This window comes from Abramis brama (assembly GCF_963993115.1).
Source record: "Abramis brama genome assembly, chromosome: 5".
NCBI lineage: Eukaryota > Metazoa > Chordata > Actinopteri > Cypriniformes > Leuciscidae > Abramis > Abramis brama.
Window position 1 is genome coordinate 20,579,739 of NC_139967.1, and position 19,549 is coordinate 20,599,287.

The 19,549-nt window shown below is 40.2% G+C and overlaps 1 protein-coding gene across 1 annotated transcript; it reads right to left on the reverse strand.

Annotated features, from left to right (window-relative positions):
- Positions 1-10,902: 10,902 nt before the first annotated feature.
- fbxw2 (F-box and WD repeat domain containing 2) lies at positions 10,903-18,940 on the reverse strand. Its single transcript, XM_084114240.1, has 7 exons — positions 18,508-18,940; positions 17,298-17,807; positions 16,222-16,416; positions 15,933-16,066; positions 15,755-15,841; positions 15,148-15,317; positions 10,903-12,623 (listed from the first exon to the last, which is right to left on the reverse strand). The coding sequence occupies exons 2-7, from the start codon at positions 17,785-17,787 to the stop codon at positions 12,332-12,334; spliced, it is 1,368 nt and encodes a 455-aa protein (XP_083970366.1). The 5' UTR covers positions 17,788-17,807; positions 18,508-18,940; the 3' UTR covers positions 10,903-12,331.
- Positions 18,941-19,549: the final 609 nt, after the last annotated feature.

Genomic DNA, 19,549 nt, shown 5'->3' on the forward strand with positions numbered 1-19,549 from the left:
TAATGAGAAAAGTGCTGTAGTTATCTAATATGTATTTATTCAGATGGATATATTTTAAATAATAAATAATCACATTCACATCACACTAAAATCCCAAAACTATAACACAACAAGCAATGAAACCCCTGTACATTTCATTCGCACACAGAGAACTCAGAGCAACTCCAGAATTCAAGGCTTCACTCCTCACAAAGGATGAAATTGTTCGATCTGGTGAGACTATTACTGCAAGATGTTGGCATTTCCTTTTCTTATAGAGAGAACTGCTGTGAAATGTATTCAGAATCTCTCTGAGGAGTCGGTTGTTCCCTCTTGCCAAGCTGTCAGACCTGTTTATCATTATTTGCTGTAAAGTAGCCCAGACTTTGCGATCAAGGGAAAAACTAAAAAAGAACTTTCAGTGGAAAAACCTGGATCAGAGATTTGTCTAATTATTTGTCTAATTTGAGTTCTAGAAAAGTTCTATCTCTTTTAATACACGCATGCTGCTGGAATCCAGTGTGAATCATGTCAGTGTTGGACGCAGACCAGAAATGAAGCGAGCCAAATTTTCTCTCACTCAGATAAATTATGAGGCATGAACGGACAGATCTGTCCTTCTTAACTTTAACCATACTTTTACAGATATAAACTACATTGTAAAAAAAAAAGAAAGAAGATTTTTCGAAGTTTTAAATAAAACAAAGATTAGCCTACTGGAGTATACACTGTTAGAAAAAGAGGTACATATATGCAGGAAAACTATCTTGTTTTTTCTACTTCAAAATGTCATGTTTAATTCAATGTGTTACTTCCAGTTTATTTATAGTTAATTATTTAATAGTATTTTCTAAATGAGTGTTCATTCATTCATTCACTAATTCTTCAATAATTTATGAATACTGTATCTTATATTTGTTTTAAGTTTGCCTGGGCTGCTCAGTGTTTTCTGTTTCGTTGTAATGGTTTTGTTGAAAATTTCAATAATGAATAAATAAATAAAAATAACACTCTATTTCCTTTTTCCTGTTTTGCACTGTTGCCCACAGTGACAATAAGTCATAACAACTCTAGAATAGGAATGCTAAGGTTTTTTTTTGGAAAGAAGATAAATGGCTTTCTCAGCAGAAGTCTCAGTCTTCACGTCTCCACCACTGTCACAAATGATTACACACACTCAAGCCTCATTGCCAAAAACATATTCATCAGGACCTCCCTCGTCAAGAAGCTCTCAGAGGCACAGCGATTGCACACTATGATATTAATTTGTTGCCAAAAACGGCCCTTTCTGATTTAATGGAAACAGCTGTTTACTGTCTCTCTGTTACTTTCACTGGTCTATGTTTTTTTAACCGTCTGCTTTCTTTTTCATAACTCAAGCAAATGTTTCTGAATGACCTGATGCAGCCATTTCCTGGACTTTTTTTTTGTTTGTTTTTTTGGGAAGACCCACTCTAAAGCGTTTTATATAAGTACCATCTGTTCAACTGAGCACATACTTGTATGTGGAATTTGGTAATATTTAAACAGTACGGTCATAGTTACAAAGCATCTGTGAAATGAATAGAACAGAACTGAGGGCTGTTGACACAGTGGTAAAGCTAATATCTTAATCAGAATTTCAAATCATTAAAAATGTGCCAAATTTTTAATCACATGACAACTTTGAAACAATCATCTCTAGATGTTTGGTTGTGCTGCCCACAATATGGTTTATAACAGATCTAAATAGAAGGCCCTAAACATGCTAAATATACAGTGAGGAAAATAAGTATTTGAACACCCTGCTATTTTGCAAGTTCTCCCACTTGGAAATCATGGAGGGGTCTGAAATTGTCATTGTAGGTGCATGTCCACTGTGAGAGACATAATCAACAAAAAAAATCCAGAAATCACAATAAATGATTTTTTAACTATTTATTTGTATGATACAGCTGCAAATAAGTATTTGAACACCTGTCTATCAGCTAGAATTCTGACCCTCAAAGACCTCTTAGTCTGCCTTTAAAATGTCCACCTCCACTCCATTTATTATCCTAAATTAGATGCACCTGTTTGAGGTCGTTAGCTGCATAAAGACACCTGTCCACCCCATACAATCAGTAAGAATCCAACTACTAACATGGCCAAGACCAAAGAGCTGTCTAAAGACACTAGAGACAAAATTGTACACCTCCACAAGGCTGGAAAGGGCTACGGGGAAATTGCCAAGCAGCTTGGTGAAAAAAGGTCCACTATTGGAGCAATCATTGGAAAATGGAAGAAGCTAAACATGACTGTCAATCTCCCTCGGACTGGGGCTCCATGCAAGATCTCACATCGTGGGGTCTCAATGATCCTAAGAAAGGTGAGAAATCAGCCCAGAACTACACGGGAGGAGCTGGTCAATGACCTGAAAAGAGCTGGGACCACAGTTTCCAAGGTTACTGTTGGTAATAAACTAAGACGTCATGGTTTGAAATCATGCATGGCACGGAAGGTTCCCCTGCTTAAACCAGCACATGTCAAGGCCCGTCTTAAGTTTGCCAATGACCATTTGGATGATCCAGAGGAGTCATGGGAGAAAGTCATGTGGTCAGATGAGACCAAAATAGAACTTTTTGGTCATAATTCCACTGAACGTGTTTGGAGGAAGAAGAATGATGAGTACCATCCCAAGAACACCATCCCTACTGTGAAGCATGGGGGTGGTAGCATCATGCTTTGGGGGTGTTTTTCTGCACATGGGACAGGGCGACTGCACTGTATTAAGGAGAGGATGACCGGGGCCATGTATTGCGAGATTTTGGGGAACAACCTCCTTCCCTCAGTTAGAGCATTGAAGATGGGTCGAGGCTGGGTCTTCGAACATGACAATGACCCGAAGCACACAGCCAGAATAACCAAGGAGTGGCTCTGTAAGAAGCATATCAAGGTTCTGGCGTGGCCTAGCCAGTCTCCAGACCTAAACCCAATAGAGAATCTTTGGAGGGAGCTCAAACTCCGTGTTTCTCAGCGACAGCCCAGAAACCTGACTGATCTAGAGAAGATCTGTGTGGAGGAGTGGGGCAAACTCCCTCCTGCAGTGTGTGCAAACCTGGTGAAAAACTACAGGAAACGTTTGACCTCTGTAATTGCAAACAAAGGCTACTGTACCAAATTTTAACATTGATTTTCTCAGGTGTTCAAATACTTATTTGCAGCTGTATCATACAAATAAATAGTTAAAAAATCATACATTGTGATACATTGTCTCTCACAGTGGACATGCACCTACGATGACAATTTCAGACCCCTCCATGATTTCTAAGTGGGAGAACTTGCAAAATAGCAGGGTGTTCAAATACTTATTTTCCTCACTGTATTTTTTCACCCGCTCATTTGTATTGAGATGGGCATTATACTGAATAAAATTGACTACAGACTCTAGTTTTAATCAAAACTATGCACTATAGGCTGCTACACTATACTCAGATGACTTTACAAGAATAGCCACAAGCTGTTTTTTACAATGAAAACTGTAATCTCCAAACTGTTATACATCTATGGGGACGTGGCACAGACTAGTTGACTTTAACGCTCTGCCATGATGCTTTGAGCTTGAAGTTGAGTAGTCGGTGATCATGGCCAAGTCTACTTTGCGCTCCATTTCCAACAGTTAAAACGACAAATAAATGCATTCTCACTCAGAGAGCGCTCCACAAGATTTGTTTGATTATACCATCTGGATGCTCAAAATTGATCTGGAGAATGCACGTTTTAAACAGTTTATTGTACAAGTTAATCGCTGTTCTAAACTAATGCTGCATTACGCACACACAAACAGTAACTCGCACTGTCACGATCCACACTCAAGGAGACAGGGGTAGATCCAAAATGCAGTATTTATTGTTTAGGGTAATCCAATATCGTAAACATCCAGGCAGGGGTCAAATCCATGGTCCATGGAGGGAAACAGGGACAGGGAGTGACAGTTCATCTGGCAGCCAGGGCGGAGACGACAGTCCATCGGGCGGCCAGGGCGAAGCAGACTTTCCCTCGAGTGGCCAGGGCGGAGCAGGCCGTGCAGGCGGCCAGGGCTGAAACGACAGTCCATCGGACGGCCAGGGCGGAGACTCTCCCTCGGGCGACCAGGGCGGAGACGACCCCTCGGGCGGCCATGCCGGAGACGACCCCTTGGGCGGCCACGGCGGAGACGACCCCTCGGGCGGCCAGGGAGGAGACAACCCCTCGGGCGGCCATGGCACAGGAACAGACACCGGCTCAGGAACAGGAACAGACACCGGCTCAGGAACTGGAACAGACACCGGCTCAGGAACTGGAACAGACACCACCGGCTCAGGAACAGACACCACCGGCTCAGGAACTGGAACAGACACCACCGGCTCAGGAACCGACACCACCGTCTCAGGAACAGAGACCACGGGCTCAGGAACAGAGACCACCAGCTCAGGAACAGAGACCACCTGCTCGGCGGCGGCCATCTTGTCTGAAGACACAGGTTCGGCGGCGGTCATCTTCTCCGAAGACACAGGCTCGGCAGAAGTGACGTGAACAGTCTCGGCGGCGGCCATCTTGTCCGAAGACACAGGCTCGGCAGGCGTGACGTGAACACTCTCGGCGGCGGCCATCTTGTCCGAAGACCCAGGCTCGGCAGGCGTGACATGAACAGGCTCGGCGGTGGCCATTTTGTCCGAAGACACAGGCTCGGCAGACGTGACGTGAACAGGCTCGGCAGACGTGACGTGAACAGGCTCTGTGGCGGCCATCTTGTCCGAAGACACAGGCTCAGGAACAGTCTCTGGCTGGGCAGACGTAACGTGAACAGTCTGGCTGGGCGGAACTCAAGTGCTTCCTCCAAGCGTGCAGAACCGCCAGTGCGTAAAACCCAAAGACAGCTCTCCTGGCCGTGGCAGGACTGATGGTGGGCTGCTCCAGGACGACCTCCGGGACGACAGTGGGCTGCTCGGGCACTGCCTTCGGGACGACAGAGGACTGCTCTGGCACGGCCTCCGGGACGACATGCTTCCTCCATGCATGCAGAACTGCCAATGCGTGGAACAGGAAGACAGCTCTCTTGGTCGTGGCAGGACTGATGGTGGGCTGCTCCAGGACTACCTCCGGGACGACAGCGGGCTGCTCGGTCACTGCCTCCGGGACAACAGCGTGCTGCACGGGCACGACTTCTGGGATGACAGCGTGCTGCACGGGCACGACCTCTGGGATGATAGCGGGCTGCACAGGCACGACCTCTGGGGTGAGATCAGTCTCCGGACTGGCAGACATGCGTCTCCTACCCCCTCTCCGTCTATGACGGCGAGACGGTGGCTCCGACCCATCCCTCACCAGCCCAGAGTCGAAGGGGGGCCATGGTGGAGAGTGGTGTTGGATTCCCTCTCGACCAACCACTCCTCTGCGACCTCCCCAAGTCCCACGAAAAATGACCAGACGGGTTCCCTCCAAAAGCTCTCTCCTTTCCCGCTCGGTGGCTGGGGCAGAGAAGTTGGCGAACATACCGCTGGATCTTTGTGTGTGACGGAGTCCATCTGTCACGATCCACACTCAAGGAGACAGGGGTAGATCCAAAATGCAGTATTTATTGTTTAGGGTAATCCAATATCGTAAACATCCAGGCAGGGGTCAAATCCAAATAAGCAATCCAAAACAAGAAACACAACAGGAACAGGCAAGAAACAGACATCAGAAGTGGTGTGATATACAACAAGGACTCCATGACACATACTAAAACAGACAGGGTTATATACACAGGGAAATGACAATGCTAATGGGGAATTGGCTGAGTGCAATGATTAGTGACAAGGGACAGCTGAGTGCAATGAAGAACAAGGATCGTGGGGAATGTAGTTCAGAATGTGACAGACACCGTGGGGAAAGAAGGACATCTAGTGGTGACCCAGGGAACTCAAACCAGACACTGTGACACGCACATCACGTGCAGGTCGTGTACGCACACAGAAACATTCAGTACTGCAGAAATGTATTGTCAACATTGATCTGTGATATATCAATAAAATAGATTAGAAACTGACAAGTAGCATATATTTCTTAGTAACTAAAACTCACTGGTTCACTATAATTAGAGAGACGCTACCAGGTAGAATGAATTCACACACAATCACTCTCTCAATGCATTCAAAGTCTTTATATAGCTGTTGTGTCAGGTAATGCTAATATTGGCTATACATAACCTTTCTGCAATGTGTTAACCATTTTTCATCAAAGAACAGATGAAATTTGTTCCATGTGGGACATCATAGCTCTCATGTCCCAAGACGGTTCAACCAATTAAGCCTCATGTTTGATGATTAAAAGAGAAATCATGGTGGTCCTGAGCTGAGCTTTTATTCTCTCATTGTAGATCATTTTACATTCTTGTACAATTTATAATCTTATACTGTAACATATTTTGGGAAACTGACATGCAGCTGTTGGTCACAATAGTTACAAATCAACATCAAGTTTTGGTTTTCACCTTCTCATCAAGTACACTCTCTATAGTAACTATTACAACACTGAATACAAGTGTAAACAATGCATGAACTGCATTGATGATTAAGTGCATATCACATGTGCACCAATGCCAAAGTAAAGCAGTTAACATCAGTAGCGAGTGTAATGACACCAGCTCTGTCCCTCTCATTAGGCCCATGTTTTTGTTGATTTGTTTAGGGAGGGGATATGAGATGTAAATAAGGCCTCTGTTGCCTATTGTATCCTGTATCTGTCCCTCTCCCTTCCCTCCCCCTTCTAATTATCATCTCGGCTGGAAAGTTCCCACAAGGCCTGAATGTTTTTTTACCATAAGCCAATCAAATGGCATGAAGGCAGGGCAGTGTGAATGATCCATTGTCTGTCCATGGAGCGCTGGAGAGAGGGGAGGAGAGTGGAATTGTTTGGTCCTTGAGTTCACCACTATCAACAGATGACAACAGTGAGTTTCTGAATAAGTAAAAGAGTATAGACAAAACTCAGAGATTTTTATGTAACCTTTATTGCATCTGTGTTAGTTCTTGGTCCGATCATTACAAAATTGCAAGGGAATGGGTTTGAAAGACTGCTAAATCTAAAGAATGAGACATTAAATTTTAGAAAAACAATTCTTCTTCAAAAACAAATCTATCTATCTATCTATAGAACAATTTGGGAATTCGCTGTAACTTGCTAAAAACCTATATATACTGTATATATATAATTATTTTTTAGGTTTTTAGCAAGTTACAGCGAATTCCAAAATTGTTCTACCACCTGTATCCTCAGTGGCCTTTGTCCTTTGTTTCATGTTGACATCAGCATACCATGGTTAAATGAATGTCATCACTAGCAGTAATAAATCGATGTATACGTCTACAGACATAAGTTTTCCTCACATTGACTTAAATTCCCATATACCCACTTGGGTTGTGCATTTGGAATTAAGTCTCACACACACAGTTAGACAAGCTGATGTAAACCATTTTGAGGAGCCCCTTAAACTCTCAGAAAAAAAAATTAGGGGTACAACATTTTGTCAATGGGGAAAAACCCTATTGAGACAACTTTCATATTCACCCCTAAAAGGGTGATACACTCTTAAAAATTAAGGTTCTTTATTGGTATCAATGGTCATGAAGAACATTTAATATTCATGGAAATTGTCCATTGCACAAAAGATTCTTTATAGTGGAATCAAGTTATTCAGATTTTTAAAGGTATAGGCTACACTATGTTTTTTTGGTTCAAAATGTATAATGAGCGAGTACATCATGAATCCATCTTCCAAATTGTATTTTTGTATTATCGTGAATCACTACGGTACGCCTATAATAAGTGCTTTACCTGCGTGACTCGACATATACATAAACAGAGAGAAGTAGCTTCATTGTTCTTCTGCAAGACGCATGCTTTTGCTAGGGCACCAAAAGTTACATAGTGTACCTATAAGAAGTAAAATGGTTCTTTTATGAACTTTTAGGAGCTGTTTTTACTGCAAAAAAACTAATATTGACTATGTATTGCTACTCTAAGATACTTATATGCACATTCGTATCGTTACTGAAATACAATAATATAAAATTATCCAAGATGACAGGGCGGCATGGGCACTGGGACATTACTTTTGAATTTGAGAAAAAAATTTAATGTATAGATAGGACTGGAATGATAAAGAGAATGAGATTGAGAAATTATGTAAGTCGAATTTGCATTGCCTGCATGAGCACTGCAGCATAACATCTCAGAGCACATAAACTGACAACTATATTGCAGTTCCATAGAACATATTATGTATTTTAATCATTACAATGATTGCTCCAGCCGAACACAGTAGGCCTACTGAGATGAGTGCAGTAAAAGTGGGAATGTCCTGTCTGATGACATGCACACACTGAGGGGAGGAGAATAGAGAATATGGCTAAGGGCCTAACCACAATATCTAAATATTGACTGTACAACTTGTAATCATGTTTGGTCTGCGGACAGGGTGAAAATAAACACCAGTGTGTGTGGTGTTCTCTCATCCCATAATAGAAACAGTGCAGACATGCCTTTTCAATATGTTTAGAGCACTCATAATTGAACATGCTTAAATCATTAAAAGGATTAGAAGAAATGTATCTCATCAAGACTTAATATGCTGTGCTTGCCAATGATATTTGCACATATTTTAAGCATATGGAGTTCATCAGAGTGGTCCTTTGCATTGTAATTGCTTGTGGTTTCAAAGCATACTGATATACATCTTTTATGTGGGTGGTCTTAAGAATGGGATTTTACTGTCTTAGTGTAAAGATAGTAAAATGTTTTATGTTGTTTTATGTTCTATGCTAAGCATTTCAAATTCATCTTCATTGTTACATTTTCATAATTCACCGTTTGGGGTGAAACAGCTTTCCCTGATCCTTCCAGTACTGGAATCTCATGAGCAAACACTTTAAAAAAAACATTAATTTGACTAAATATCAGCATTCAAGCAACATTTCCCACCAATACTGTTCTTAAGGAACATTTCTGAAATAATAAGAATTCATAATAATTCAGTTTATTATTTACTTAAACTGTATAAAATATGGATACACAGCTAAGTTCACAACTTCAAGAATTTTGTATACTGTGCCATTATTAAATGTTAGTATTCAAAATTATGATAACACTTTACAATAAGGTCTCATTGTTAACATTAGTTAATGTATTAACTAACATGAACTAACAATGATCAATACATTTGTTACAGTATTAGTCTTTTTTTTTCTTCAAGGAGAAATACAGAAAGCAGGCCTTCAATAATTTCCTAAATCAAAGACACTTGAAAGTTTATGCAATTACATATATATCAAAACAGTATTAATAATAATAATAATAATAATAATTATATATATATATATATATATAAACAGTTATCAATACAGAGTGCATTCTCTCAGGCCTGGAAACAAGTTTCACAAGTGTTACCAATGCTTTGTTTCCTCCTCTTAACAGTAATATACAACAGAACATGGGGAGCTATTACTTACAGCAAATTCCAAAAGTTGCCATATTATAAAAGTAAAAAAAAAAAAGAAAAGAAAAATAACCTTTCCGTATAAGTCTTTGTTAATGTTAGTCAATACAAATACTCATTGTTTGTTCATTTTAGTTCACTGTGCATTAACTAATGTTAACAAATACAATTTTATATTTTAATTTAACATTAACTAAGATTGACAAATGCTGAAGTATTGTTCATTCTAGTTTATGTTAACTAAAGTTTAACAAATGAAACCTGATATTGTAGAGTTACCAAAATTACTTTCAGCTATAGTTCATGTCTGAGTCCCTCTTTGCAGCAATAATAACAATGGATATGACCAATCCTTGACTAAATATCTACTATGAGAAAGCAGTTCTCAAGGTAAGTGGGTAATAAAATGGAGTTTAATTCGATCCTTCATAAACCATTTTTTCAAGCATTTTTTTCTGTTTGTTCATAAGGACAGAAAAGGTCTTTTGTATGGTCAAATTAATGAGTAACTGGGACTGCTTGTGTAAACTGTGATGTGATTGAAAGTTTTGGGATTACGCCATATTAATGCTTAGCCCAAACAGCCTATGAATTCTGCACTGAGATTGAGAGGGAGAGACAGGTAATAAGAGAGATATGCCATGTTATTCTTCTGCCTTTAACTCCTTCCATTGACCTTTGGAGGGGCTAAAGGGAGGAGCGCGAGGGGGAGCTTGGGGGAAGAAAAAGAAGGCGAAGAAAGGAAGAAGACAGGGAATATAAATTAGCTGAGAGACAATTGAGCAAGAAGAGGGAAAACTTAGATCAGACCGAGTGTACGCAAGAGCGTCGAACTGTGGGAACGACACTTAGCCTACATTTACACAAGCTCTAAATTATTTCGTTATACACTTCTACATTGAGTCAAGGGACAGTCACCCAAAAAGGAAAATTCATCATTCACTTACTCTCAGTGACACTCTTTTATTTTTTTATTAATATTTAACTCTTAATTGCCACACGATGTCCTCGCTGCAGCCAGTAGTGCAATGACGTACTGCATAAATCCAATACAGTCCCCCCCTCCCCTCCTAAACTAGGCGATCAACACTGAATAAACATCTTTGGAATCGACTGCGGGGCAGAGTTTGCAATAAACAGGTTTGGGAAATAAAAAGCACATGTCCACTACGTATTAGATGATTTAGATAATGATTTGTCAGTCTTTTACCACATGTGTTGCAGCATCGCCCTCTAGTGTGCAAACAGATTAAAAGCATGTTTGAGAAAGGCTCCTGTAATTATGGTTATAACTTATAATACGATTGTTACTTGCATTGCGGTCCAGCGACCTGGAGGTTCTGTTGACGCAGAGCTGGATTAAATTGATACATCACATGCAAGAGAACATAACTAGATGTTCCACATCAGGAAAAACAGTAAACATCATGAGTCAAAAGAAAGTCAACTTCTATCATTAGCTACTGTCATTTATTTGTAAGACAGCATGTTATTTTGTTATACAAACAACAGACCTGAATTCTGCTAATGATGGATGGATGCCATTACTGTCTGTGAAGTTAGCATTACAGTGAAGTAACACATGACCAGTGCATACAGACGTTGTAACTCTCCAATGACGTATTTTTACCCAGTATCTTTCCACTGAAATGTGTGAGCAACATGGTGAGAAAACATTAAACTATCACGTAAAAAACGTATTCATTTGTTTTGATTGTTTGGGAAAATAAAAAGTTTCATTGTTCTAATGTTCCAGTACGATATACAGAACTACAGAAGCAGATATATAAAGTGACAAAGGCTGGTTAGCCCTGGATTATGCTAAAAATAAGATCAGTCTTTAAAAATAAAGATTAAAAATGAACATTCAATGAGATTCACAAGAAACATTTTTGTGCAATCTAGTCTGGCTAAATAGTGGTAAGACTAATTCTTACAGTGTCGATTACATTAGGTTAAAAAAATAAGCATAAAACATTTTTCTCTCATTGAGGGAGGATTGTAACATTGGTTTTCAGAATGTGACACTGTAAATGCAAAGGGTTAAGTGTTAAAATAAATGCACGACTAATTAACTGAATGAAAAATAAAACCAAGGGTCAGTAACAGCAAGAAGCCACCTCTGAATGACCTTCATATGAAACTCATTTCAGACTGCATTTTATCAGAGTATTTTCAAAAACTCAGCAAAATGACCAACACAGATGTTTGGGGTGCAAGCCAGCGCCTACAGACGCAGAGGTCTGCAAATTCAAATTCTTCAAAAGGAAATCGTAGATTTAAGGCAACATTTCTCTATCTACAGGAAAATTCCTGATGTTGTAAATAAAGCAAATTTGTTGAAAAGGTAGCACTCAAAACAAAAAAAACACTTCATCGTCAATCTTGGTGATTGTGCTAGAAAAAAAACAAGCCAGCTCTACTGCTCATGCTTGCTGTGAAGCGATCTGTGCTCAGATGGTGCTGTAGCATTTCACTACCTCTCACTGGTGTGAAAGCAAAAGGAGCTGAAATCTGAATGTCAGTAGGAACTCTCTTAAATCTTCAACAAACAAAAGCCTTGGATTGTTCACATCATGGAGAGAAGCTATGGTCTGTACTACAAATCTTCAGACGTCTCCTTTTCTATAAATTGCAACGAGTAGAATACGTGGTTTGCAAGTGAATAAGAAAGAGTGAAGCAAGAGTAAATTCCTAATCTGAATGGAAACAAATGCAAAGAGGGGTGAAAACACTTTGGTCCATGCATTATCTAACTTGGTTGGCTATCATTTCTTTTTTCAAAATGAGAGCACCCTTTTTTCTTCTTTTTGTTGTGTTCATAAAAGTTTTGCCTGATTTCAGAGCACAGGGCTAGTATTCACCACCTCTGTGTTTCTAGCCGTTCTCTCTCCAAAGAACCAGATGAATGCTATGGTCGGGCATGCTGGTGGCGAACACCAGGCCCGAATCGTTCTTGCCGTCCAGTCCGTTGAGCCAGGAGGTGACGCCCGGTAAGAAACTAGAGCCACGTTTGGATTTGCGGTAGGCTGGCAGTGGCCAACGGCCCACGGTGACCTCAGTCCTCAAGTCCATAACGTAGAGGTGGTGGTTATCAAAAAGCAGAGCGAAGATATCACCGAAACCAAGCAGAGAGAGGCTGGAGGGTTCCTGCTGTGGTTTGATGACTCTGTAAATATGAAAAAATCAGTAAATAATAAACACAAGCTGACTTTTTTTTTGCATAAAGCAACATTGCATAAATGTAACTTATATAACCTAGAAATAGTGCATGAGGGCTGTCACAATGGCTACCAATAAATAATATTACTAATATTCGAATTATATTCAAATTTAAAAGGCATAATTTCAGTTAGGTGAAAAATAATGTTTTGGCCTGTCTCTTAAAGTCCCACTCCGATCATATTTTGAGCTATTTTTAAACATTCTCAGTGGTCTTTAAATGATGATTATGCCGTTTTTAGCCAAAATCACAAAACCTGTGCCGTTTTCTGGGACTTTGCTTCAGCAGAGCGGCAGTAGCTCATTAGAAATTCGCCTCTGCGTTGTGGGGGGAGCCGTTGGCACGGAGACGACCCTCCCCCTCGTTCACACCGCCGCCGACTTGAGCTTCCGAGAAAACGGAGGAGAAGCTGATCATCGCCGTTGCTGGGTTTCCTATCATTATCGGATTAATTGCAGTTTAACCATCAGAGTGAAAGTTTATCATTTGCATGTGTTTTTAAGTCCTGCCAGTTTAACAGGGCGCGCTTGACAGGGCATATAAGAACGCAGAGAGATAGCAGAGAGAGAGAGAGAGAGCCTCGGCCGCGCGCGCGCACTCACTATTAATAATAATAAATAATAATGTGACCAAAACGGTTATACAAATGCTGTCATTATAAAAGGTTTCTAGTGTCAATGTATTGCTTATTTATTTTGTTTACTTTTCATGGTGTGACACTTCTCTTCTCCCATGATCGAACATAGAATGCTGCTACGTCAGAGCGGCCAAAGCGTCAACAAGCTTCCTCGTACTTTTTGACAAGCGTCCTTGACAGGGCGGCCAGAGCTTCTTTGCCGCTCAAGTCGGCGGCGGTGTGAACGTACAGTTAGCATTGCAACCCGCTACCGCACATAGGTGTTGATCCGCCATCGTCTTCTCTACTCCTCAGAACCTGAGCCGCGCGGGCGGGGGCGGGGGCGGAGGGGAGTATGAGCTTGTGGCACCGCCCAGTGGAGTTACTACGTCACAACTCCAGTCTATTTTAGCTGGCATTTTAGCGTCTGCTACTGATTCACAGCCATTTGAATGCAGAAATACTCAGAAATACAACTTTGAACTTATTTTTCTCAAGATATGTCCTCTAACATCAGAAAAATGCCACAAGAACATGTTAACACCTAGAAAAACATGATTTTCATCGGAGTGGGTCTTTAAGGCCACAACTGGGCACAATGAGCAAAATATGAATGCACTGTATTCAATTGTTTATTCAAAGCAATTAAATAAGATGACTATATGCAACAACAAAAAAGTGCATAACATTTAAACTAGGGCTGCACGACATACCCCTGGTTTTACAGACAAGGCTTAAGCTAGACCCAGACTAGAATGCATGTTTGAGCTGGTTTAACTGAAAGCAACTTACACTAGCATATGTCAGTGCCATTGTTTTGTCTCAAGATGCACACCAGTAATGTTCTTTTCTAAGGCACCCTTATAAAAGCTACTTAAATGCCCTAATTGAACTAGAGCCAAATCCTGGCTTAATCTAAGCGATTTCTGTGAAATCAAGCCATATAGTTTTAGCATCGATATGTGCGTATCATTTTATTATTTGCATGTGTTTTAGGTTATGTCAGTTTAAACATTCAAGAGATTTTAAACTATTCAAGCACAAGACGACGTGAAAGAGACCTCACTTCAAAACTCGCGTGCTGTTTTCTGTGCACACACACAGAGCAGAACAGAAAGCACGCGAACACAGAATTCAGTTCTCTTTCACGTCTATTTGTGCTTGAACGGACACAAACATGTACAATTACGTTTGTTACGCCTGTTTCATTGAGTATCCTCGTAAACACAGTCGCTTATGTCTTAAGAGACTGTAAACAACTAAAACAGATGTGTATCAGTATATTGGATCCGTGCATTTGGTCTTAAGGTGACAGTAGCCTAATATTCCTGCTGCTGTCTGTCATTAATGTTAATCAAACAACAAAATACAAAGAGAAAATCACTTTTGCAGCTTTAACAAAGATTAATTATATTTAATTTATACAGTGAAGACAATGCAGTTTTGATTATTCAATTTCTGTACCAGAATGCTGTTTGACAAGAATAAATGAAGGAAAAAAAACATAAAAAACAACATTACAGTTCCCTCTCTAATATAAAAATATTCAAACTTAAAGGGATAGTTCACCCAAAAGTGAAAAGTTGATGGTAGCCATTGACTTCCATAATAGGAAAAAAATACTATGGATGTCAATGTCTATCGTCAACTGTATGATTACCAATATTATTTAAAATAATCTTCTTTTGTGTTCAACAGAAGAAAGAAACTCATACAGGTTTGGAACAAAACGAGGGAGAGAAAATGATGACAAAATTTTCATTTTTTGGGTGAACTATACCTTTAAAAGGACATTTGATTCAACAGGGTTATTAGCAGCTTGTTTAAACAATTGAGGGGCTCAAATGAATGTACCTGATGACATCAAAACTTGCAAAGTCCCACTGATATATCCCCAGGTCTGAACTACAGACAATGTACCGGCCGTCGAACTGTAATCGTGGCTGCAAGCAGACACTGCGGTCTTCTGACACGGATAGGGTCTTTAAGCACTTACAGTTGATCTCACATCCTATAGGCCACACCTATGGAGAAAGAGAGGCAGAAACAGATAAATACTGCGCATATGAAGTCAGAATATCACATAACTTTATCAATGCAAAATATTGGCTCAACTGCAAGTTCTTTTTGTATGCTTTTTTTTTGTACAGTTAAGGTTACAAACTCTCTTGCCACATTCCTATACTCATGTTTTGAATGTGATTCATTAGAAAAAGGAAAAAAAAAAGAGCACACACAAAAACAAAGTTCAAGATTAAATTTACTGATATTTTTTTTACTACTACTAATGACAGGCCTAAATGCAACAATAGAATAATTTGACTGCAACTTTACATTTAAAAACAACTTTACATTTAAAAATCCCAATCTAATTGTTTTAGACATCAAACTTCACACTGAACAGCAATTTGAAAAACATTAATAGAGCTTGAAAAATACTTGCACAAGTGATTTACATTACCTTTATTTCATACTTATCAACACTCAGTAGTATGTAGTCACCAGGACTGTGCATCATGGACTCCACTTGGCTTTTTTGAAGGTGCACCTAAACCAGAGCAGATGTACAGAGTACATCTAAATAATAATAAACTACAATGCTTCATTCCACAATGAGATCTGGTCAAAATAAGTCTTACCTTAGTGACCCACTCTGTGTGTCCAGTAAGAGTGTTGACACAGGTTCCTGCAGACAGGGACCAGACTTTTACAGTGAAGTCTGCTGAGCCGCTGACCAGGGTGTCCAACTCATCGTTGTAGTCTATGCTGAATACTGCAACAACAGTAAAACTATTTTTTTATGCATATGCAATGTCTTGCTGCCATGACATTACCATAAAGGTCAGCAGTGACACAACCGAAATCACAAGCAAAATCTTTAATCACTGATCTTCTTTGTGCTATTAGCCGACAAAGCTTGACACCAACCTGCCCCAGTATGTCCTCGGAATTGCTGGATTTTGGCACCAGTGCTCCATTCCCAGCATGCAATGGTGTTGTCAAAAGATCCTGTTACCAGTTTCTGCTCATCAAATTTGACAGTGGCACAAGTGTGGGTCTGAATGCCATAGACGCACTGACCCGTGCGAACATCCCATAGTTTGGCTGACAGGTCATCGGAACCTAAGTGGAAGGATGTCTACAATCAGCGAGCCACTAAACGTGATCTTCATTTAAAACAAGCAATAACTCCATGCTTCACCAGTAAACCACCACCCATTCATATTTAAATTCAAAATAAATGAATTTGATTACGTGGATTCGTGGACTCCCGACGAGCTCGATGGCGCCTTGCATGGCTGACACCGCCGTCGGTGTATGAATGAGTGAGTGAATGGGTGAATGTGAGGCTATATGTAAAGCGCTTTGGTGGCCATAGGTCTGTGAAAGCGCTATATAAATGCAGTCCATTTACCATTCAAAGAATAGTGTTGGTTTAGTGCGATAGAGCAAATATGGCTAGGTAAAAATAAAATTACAGCCTTATTGAGTTCAATCTATGAAAAGACTTAAACCAACCATTCAATGCACTTCAGATTAACATGTCCTATCATTTTTTATGGACCCTAGGATGTAACAAGAATCCATAAGAAGCACAATAATTCATTCTCTCCCACACTGGAAATTGAAAACGGAACTTACGAAAGGGAAAATTAGCACTTAAATGTCACAATGTATTTTGAATGGGTTATAGAAACATAAATTGTGGAGTGGCTACTTGCTTCTATCTATCGGTTGTTGATTTGACAAAGACAGATCTGAATGCAAACTTGAGGTTGAATTTTAAAAAAGGGATGGGGTCTAAATGATTGGAGAAGTCTGGGAAACATTACACCAGAGGGAAGTCAAATTGACATTTTGATGACAAAAAATTAGATTAAATTTTTTTTTAGATCAATAAGATGCATTTATAAATTAGATGAATTTAGGGTGAATTTCCATGCGGACTGGATCTCCTTTTGACCACATGACCAGGAAAAACAACCACTATAAAGGTAACGCACCTGTGCAGAGAAGCCCATCCCGGTAGTAGAGAGCATATACCCGAGCACTGTGTCCAATCAGAGAGCTCGTCTCAAACGCATCCTCCTCATTCAGCTGCTTCATGCGCAGTTTGGCCTTCAGATAAACACCCTTCCAGTGCCCCGCATCCTGGATGGACTCATCGATGCGCCACCCGAGGTCTCGACACACGCTCTGCCACACTTCTGTACAGGTATTGATGACCTTATTCCACTGCTTGCACACCAGACAGCAGGTGAGCAGGGTCTGGGGGTCCAGCCAGCGGAGCAGGTAAAAAGCCAGCTCTAACGGCAACAGGCGCAGGAAATCCCGCTTCAGCAGCGCTTCCAGCCCGTTGGACAGGTGTCGCAGCTGGGCAGCGCCGCTCAGTGAGATGAGGTGGTCCAGCGATTGGTTGCGCTGCTGGTCGCTTAGCGCCAGGAAGGAGGTGGAAACCGACTCCAGCCACCTCTCGAAAGCCGCCTTCTCCATGGGCACATGAGGGCGTCTACCTGTTGACAGATAACAGCAGGTTAACATATCAGAAACATCCTTTTTGCATTGCATATAACAAACAATAATATGCAATTAAGCAGTGCCTTTAATATACAGAGTAAAAACAAGACTATAACAACTATCAAGAGAAATTCAAGAAAAAACACCTTCGGATTACATAATGGAGGTCTATCAGAGAAAACAAACACTTTCCAATCTGAAGCAACCTTTGAATAATGTAAATGTCATCAACATTGCTTCGAAGCATATAAAACATGATGTTGAAGGTACTCATTTATTTGAAGAACAAACCATGACGGTATCGTTTCTAAGTCTGTGTTCCTCCTATGCTTCCTATCGACTGTCAAACCCTAAACCTAACCCTGCCAGTAATCTAAGGGGGAACAGATATAACGGTAAAACAAGACTGAGAAAAAAGATGAGATCTCCATGATTACTTGACTGTCATGTTAACAGAATCTGACAGGCTGTCATGTAATTGGAATGCAGCTTTCTGGATTCCAAAAACATTTGACAAAAAGTCGCTAGCTAGCAGGCCAGAGACTTTATTAAACACACACACATACATACCGGTATATACATTTTTGTTGACCAACTCAATCTCAATAACATGGCCAGCAGATATTCAAAGATAATACATCTTATAAACACAAGCTTAACGGTGAATATAAAATAGAGTAGGGCAGAAATAATCACCATTTCCAGTAGAATCAGTCTGTGGAGAGCGCTAGCTAGCCGCGCTAGCTAACAGGTGTCAACACAAATCGATATCGCTCTACAAAAGAGAAACTTTTCGTTTTTGCGGTTGAGTCACAGTCTGGCCTAACATTTATTTTTAGCGACGAACAAAGAAAAAGCGAAACTCCAAGCTAGCTGACATCAAACAAATCTCTAGAGTCCTGAGCTAGCATTATAACATACAATACAGTGTGAATCTAACGGAAACGCTTTGATTTTACATTTATTCGATCTCTGTTCGTTCACATTTCAACGGCTGTGTTATTCCGGAACGTAATATCATACGTTAATTTAATGCACATTATTGCTGTGGTTTTTTTCTGTTTGTGGAGTTAGCTGGATAGGCTAAGATAGGAAGCCTCCGTTAGCAATGAGGAATTACAGCGACAGGAAGTTGCAGGATGAGCAATTTGACACGAGCGGGAGGAAGTCAGGAGGAGTGTCCGCCTGTCACTTTTTCAAACCATGACTTTGAATGAGTTTGCATTCCTTAAATACTGTGTGCAAAAATTATGTTAGTCATATGCAAAAGCATCATGCTGTAGCTAAAATATCTTAATCGAGTTAAAGTCACACAGATGGTGTTTGTGGCAGGTCATTCACCGCGTGGTAAATAGGGGGCACACTATGCCAACAAACAAACCATAGCAACAAACAGAGAAATTTAGTGTACGTCTAATATTACTGTTTTTAGTAAACTCAAATTACTCGTTGTAATTCGTATATTATACACATTATAGCTACTCGTTATATTATAGGCTACCATTCAAAAGTTCGGGGTCGGTTTTTTGATGTGTTTTAAATGTGTTCTCTTATCTGACATAATAGGCTACAATAAAACAGTAATATTATGAAATATTGTGAACTGTTTTATATTTTAATATATGTAAAATATAACTTCATTTTGTGATGGCAAAGCTGAATTTTCAGCATCATTACTCCGTCTTCAGTGTCAAATGATCCTTCATTTTATTTTTATTTTCTTGAGTAACGTTATTAG

What these genes read in the sequence shown, in the direction of transcription:
- fbxw2 (XM_084114240.1), bottom strand. Translation starts at nt 17,787, where the DNA reads ATGGAGAAGGCGGCTTTCGAGAGGTGGCTGGAGTCGGTTTCCACCTCC. An exon ending in GGATGGGCTTCTCTGCACAG is followed by an intron (nt 16,417 to 17,297) that starts GTGCGTTACCTT and finishes CCTTCCACTTAG; the next exon opens with GTTCCGATGACCTGTCAGCC. An exon ending in ACACAGAGTGGGTCACTAAG is followed by an intron (nt 15,842 to 15,932) that starts GTAAGACTTATT and finishes GCTCTGGTTTAG; the next exon opens with GTGCACCTTCAAAAAAGCCA.